The sequence below is a fragment of the Grammomys surdaster genome, unplaced genomic scaffold, assembly GCF_004785775.1.
Source record: "Grammomys surdaster isolate TR1022 unplaced genomic scaffold, NIH_TR_1.0 126048, whole genome shotgun sequence".
NCBI lineage: Eukaryota > Metazoa > Chordata > Mammalia > Rodentia > Muridae > Grammomys > Grammomys surdaster.
The window spans coordinates 175,740-181,679 of NW_021620860.1; the positions used below are offsets into that span (position 1 = coordinate 175,740).

The window sequence follows — 5,940 nt, forward strand, 5'->3', positions numbered from 1 at the left end:
CAATGGTTAAATGTTATTGTCAATGTTTTCTGTTTTTCCAAATATTTTTAATAATACTGAGTATTAGAATCTTTCAAAATCTCAATAAGCCACTACAATTTTTTTCTTTAACAATGGTTGTTCTTTTAATAATTCTCTTTCTTTGATTCTCCCTAAATGGCCCATTATTTCTGCAACTGAAATACATCACCACAAAACATAACAATGATTAAGACACACACCTGAACAAAATGGCCCCTGTGTTCCAAAGTCAGTTTTACAATGAGGAAGTTTGTGTCATTTTGGTGTCTGAGGCAATGCCAAACCCCTCTTGTCACTCAAATGTGGAGTCTACAGATAATTCTTTCAAGCATCAAAGGGATACTGAGGTGTAATGCAGACCAAAAGACCATAAACCCTGGCTGGCAAAATAATAGCCAAAGATGTGTCTAGCCACAGCTACAATGATCCATGACTCCCTGAGTAAGTCACTTCACTTGCCTGAGCAACTATTTCTCATCTGGAAACTGAGTTACTTCCCTTCCATACAGAGATATGTAGATCATCTAATAAACAGTAGCATGCTGCCATTATCCTCAGACATCCAAAGAAGAAAAGCACTCTATGATCTAATAATATTATAAGCTTTATTGTTGTCCTGGTTATTTTCTATTGTCAGCATCATGCAATCTAGAATCACCTGGGAAGATGGAACCTCAATTGAAGAAATGTCTTGATCTGATTGGCCTGCAGATACATGTCCAAAGAATTAATTGTTGATTGATGTAAGAGAATTCAGCCCACTATGGGCGCTACCATCCCTAGGCAGGTTGTTCTGAGCTGTGTAAGAAAGCAAGCTGAACCAGTTGGAAATCCAACCAATAATGTATGAAGGATCTCTTTCCCTTCATCCTCACCAGCACTTATCAGTTATTTTCTTGATCTTAGCCACTCTGAGTGGGGTGAGATGAAAGACCAAAGTAGTTTTCATTTGCATTTCCCTAATTTCTGCAGATGTTGCATACTTTGATAGATATTTCTTAGCTAGCTTAAATTCTATTTTTGAGAACCCTCTGTTTAGATCTATAGCCCATTTTTAACTGCATCCTTTGATTTCTTGGTTGTTTGTCTTTTGAGTTCTTTGTATATTATGGATATTGATTCTAGATAAACTCTCAAGCTCTCACCCCAGATGAAGAGCTGTAATAAGCAATCAATGGCTCCTGACAGAGACAATTATTTTTCTCTATGGACAGCTCGCTGTTATGTTACCCAATCCCAAGTGGTCAGCATGTACACATGTGCATATCAGCAACACTAAAGAGACTCAACTCAGAAAGAGGTATTTTATTCTTAAGAGAAGGAATTATGAATTTGAGAGGGGGTGGGGACATGAGAGAAGTTGGAGGGAACGGTGGGTAGAAATGATGTGAACATAAAAAATTTTCAAAATCTAAAACTACTTAAATAAAAAATAACAGCCAAGGACCAAGAGAAAATAAAACTAGCTAGGCATAGGCCAAGGAGCTAACCCTAAGCAAATTTGCTTCATCATTTCATAATTTCTGCACCTTATTTCCCTCGGTGCTGGACAGTGACTTAGAAGTAGAAAGTGAAATAAAACCCTTTCCTTCCATACATTGCCCTTGGTCAGAATGTTTTCTCATAGTAATGACAAATCAAACCAGAACAACTGTCATCTTGAAGATTTTATAAGAAGTTGCTTTAGAACATTAACAAGGTCATGTTGTCCTGCAATAAGATCATCTCTTATCCCATCGTGCCCAAACTGAGTAAGCCAGGATGTTTGCTGTTCTCATCTTACTTGTTAACATCTTGTATCTAGCGTTCGTAGATATGTACTTTGAAAAATGATGAAAGGAAGTATGATGAATGATGAAAGGAAGTCTACCAATCTGCATTTTTGTACCTAATACAATCCCCTCGAGTCCCATGAGGCAGAATACAGAACACAATATTGGTCACATCCTGTCACCATTCTTACCCTAATCTCAAAAGAGTCTTCTAGAGCAAAGCAAGCATGAGACAGAAGATACATAATGGAGCTTCTATTCCATGGGATAAGAATCTTTAGTCATAGAATCAACATGGTGAGCTATAGGTCATGATTAGCAGGATAGAGCAAATGACTGCTTAAAGGTTATAGGGCATTCTTCTTAAGTAATAAAAAATACTTTTGACTTCAGACATTAAATGCACTATGAGGCTAAAAAGATAGAACAGTAGGTGAGTGTTTGCTGTAGAAGGAAGAGGACCTGAGTTCAAAACCGCAGCACCCACATGAAAAGCCTTGTCTTCTGGTAAGCCCAGCTCTGAGGGAGTTAGATAGGAGGATCCCAGGAGCATTCTAGCCATCCAGCCTAGTTAACACGGAGAGCTTCAGATTCACTGAGAGATCTTGTCTCAGACAATAAGATAGAGGAGCCAGAAAGATGGTTCATTGTCATGAAAATCTGGCCATCTAAGTTATATCCCAAGAACCCATATAAAGAAGGAAGGAAAGAACAGACGCCACAGCATTGTTCTCTTACCACTACACGCACCTCATGACATATGCACACACCCAGACACAAGAAGAAGAAGAAGAAGAAGAAGAAGAAGAAGAAGAAGAAGAAGAAGGAGAAATAACATGTAGAAGAAGAGAAGGAGGAGGAGGAGAACAAGGAAGAGAAGGTAAAGAGGAAGAGGAGAAGGAGGAAAATGAGGAGGAGGAAGATAGAGGATAAAGGAAGAGTCCTCATATCACCATCTGGCCTCCCTGGAGACACATTTACCCACACGCTCATGTGTACGCAGACCACACAACACACACATACACAAAGCACTAAATGTCACTTTATTGTTCACATTTAAATGATTCTTTCACATTACATGAGTTTTCCCTCAATTTATTAAAAAGAGTGAGGCCTCCCTAGTACAACTTTACAACAATCATAAAAACAATACCTTGACATCAACATATACCCAGGGAACACGGCTCATCGGACCTACAGAATATTGGCATGGAGAATGATATGTTCCTTCTTCTGTGTGAACACAGAGCCACATTCAGAAACAACCTGTACACCTGTGCTTGATGGACTTATATCACAGTCAACATCTCAGACCCTAACATATAGGTCTCTTGACTCCCAACTGGACTAAAATGTTGAGGGTTAAGACATCTTTCACTTAAAAGGACGTCAACTCAGAGACATCAAAAGGATATAGATTGGTGTTTAGAAAACTCAAGGAAGGCCTTATTACTTGATTAAGGCTAGAAAGCTGGGGTATGAGGAAGTCCTTGTTGCCCAGTTGAGATCACTGGAATGGATTAAAAAGCACAGAAGCATAGATGCCCTAGGCAAGGATACTGTGCTCATGCGGCTGGTGCATCAACCACCACACTTCATCCTTCAGAGATCTAAAGCAGTATTAGACCAGACTGACTTAGAGTCCTGTTGAAACGAACATGAGGAAAGCCAGAATAACTCCCAGACTCAGGACTATGCTATCTTAAACAGAAACCACTCAAAACATGAGGATCACTCTTAAACAGACAGTCAAATTTAAAACAAAAACAAAGACAAACAAACAAACAAAAACAGTCAAAAAGTCCCTTGTTCTTGTCGTAATGATGTGGTCTGTGCCCTCCAAGATGACTGAAGAGAGTGGAAACTGAAGAGAATAAGGATAATGTTTATGACACCATTGTCCATACACCTGCATTTCCCCTTAGACCATAGACACAAGTTCCTGGTATCCAAAAAGGATAGAAAATCTACAAAGAGAAACACTGTGGATGGTTTTGATCTGTTTTGATTTCCATGGAAACCAATACAGAAGAAGCAGACTCCAGTGGTGGAAAAAGAAGCTTACATCCCATGCTCTTGGTTTATTAAAGGATGATAAAGGAATGTTCAGACTCGGCTTCACCTTGTGACAGAGAGGGAGCATGCTCGAATTTTGAGTGACAGGTTTTCAACATTTTTACTAAATTGATTGTGTGTGCATTCATAGGTTCGAGGTCAGGTAAGAGGAGTCGGTTCCTCCTCCCACCACATGTGTATCAGGGATCAAACTCAGGTCATCAGGCTTGGTAGCATGCTCTTTTATCTGCTGAGCCAGCTCACCTGGAGCATTGTGTTTTATTGTTAGTAATTACCTAAGTCCATAATCATGAAAGTTGACTTAAATCTTGTACTATTAAAGTGGTGCCAAGTAGAAAAGTCCAGAAACAATAATGTCATGCACAATGCCATTATCTCCAGGACTTTTATCAGCAATGCACTGCAACATCTTAAACACTCGAGATCAGTATCTTTAGTACCAAGCATCCTGCTGAATTTGAATTTCAGCATGAATTAAACAGTCCCTGAGATTGTTATCAGGACACCTGTACATTTCAAGCACTTAGAATGGAAAGAGACCCAACCAAAGAAGCTGGAAGGATAGTTCAGTGGGTAAAGGGCTCACCACACAGGTGGGAGGATTTGAGTTTGACTCTGCAGAATACACATAAAATCTTAGGGTATCTGTAATATCAAAACTTTTGTGGAGAGATGGGAACTGGGGACAAAAGAATCTCCAGAAGCCTGCAGGCCACCTAGCTTGTCCCAGGAAGTGGAGAACAAGAGATCTTGTTTCAGACAAGGTAGAAGGTGAGGACCCACACATAGAGCTGTCTTCTGACCTCCACAGGGGCTACATGGTGCACACACACACACACACACACACACACACACACACACAAATGAAAAAGAAAACTAAGTTTTATATGCAATCAGATGGTGGAAGCTCAGACTTGAGATTCACCACTTGTTTTTTTATGGCTTTGAGGAACTTTCTCTCTCTCTCTCTCTCTCTCTCTCTCTCTCTCTCTCTCTCTCTCTTCTCCAATGCAATACATCCTACCTACAGTTTCCCCTTCTTCCACTCCTTCCAGTACCCCCCACCTTCCCTCTCCCCTAGATCCACACCTCCTTCATTTCCCTTCAGGAATAGTGGCCTTCCTAGGAATATCAACCAAAGATGGTATAACAAGTCACAAGAAGACTAGGCACAAACCTTCATATCAAGGATGGGCAAGGTAATCCAATAGCAGGAAAAGGGTTCCAAGAACAACCAAAAGAGTGAGGAACGCCCCAACTCCTGCTGTTAGGAGTCCCACAAAAACATCAAGCTAATTGGTAATGGCTTAATTTTTCCCCGTATTATGACAGCAGCAATAGAGCCCACACTTAGGATTGCTGTGAAAATACAGAGGATTGATACAAGACATAGACAGTTGTCTAGGTACATAATAAGTGCTCAACAATCGTTGGTGGTAACAAACCATTCACGGTTCCCAGGTGCAGAGAAGGCATCGTTTCTGTCCACTTGAACCCTCCTTTGCTTCCCAGTCAAAGGAAACAGGTAAAGTTACTGGACTCCCATGTGATATTCAAGATGCGATTACAAGGGTCAACACTGAGTAATTTTTGACTCTTCTTAAATAGGAGCAATGTTAGTCAATTAGTCGTTGGCAGTAGGAAAATTATAGCAAATATGGGTGATCCAGTGTTTCCAATGAACGCTAATGACTACTTCACTGTAGTCAAGAAGCCTAATTGAACACCAAATAAAATCAACTTTTTATGGGCTTTCAGAAGTCTGAACAAGTAACTCAGGAACAAACAATTATCATTTAGAGGAAATTTACATAAACATAAACAAGGAAGACACTTTGGAAATTAGAGAAACAGCAGCCAGCCAAGGCTTATAAAAAGACTGGAGTGCCACTCACCACCAAAATTCAAAAAACTTCTCTAAGGAAACAAACCTTCAGCACAGAGCAACTCCTGACACCATGGCCTGCTGCGCTACAAGCTTCTGTGGCTTTCCCACATGTTCCACTGGTGGCACCTGTGGCTCCAGCTGTTGCCAGCCCAGCTGCTGCCAGCCCAGCTGCTGCCAATCCAG

General features: G+C 40.5%; 1 protein-coding gene across 1 annotated transcript in view; it reads left to right on the forward strand.

Annotated features, from left to right (window-relative positions):
• Positions 1-5,827: 5,827 nt before the first annotated feature.
• Positions 5,828-5,940, forward strand: part of LOC114610485 (keratin-associated protein 1-3-like) — a 504-nt gene continuing 391 nt past the window's right edge. Inside the window, exon 1 of the mRNA XM_028755060.1 lies at positions 5,828-5,940. This exon is cut by the window's right edge and continues 391 nt beyond it. Within this exon, the coding sequence (XP_028610893.1) occupies positions 5,828-5,940 (113 nt within the window).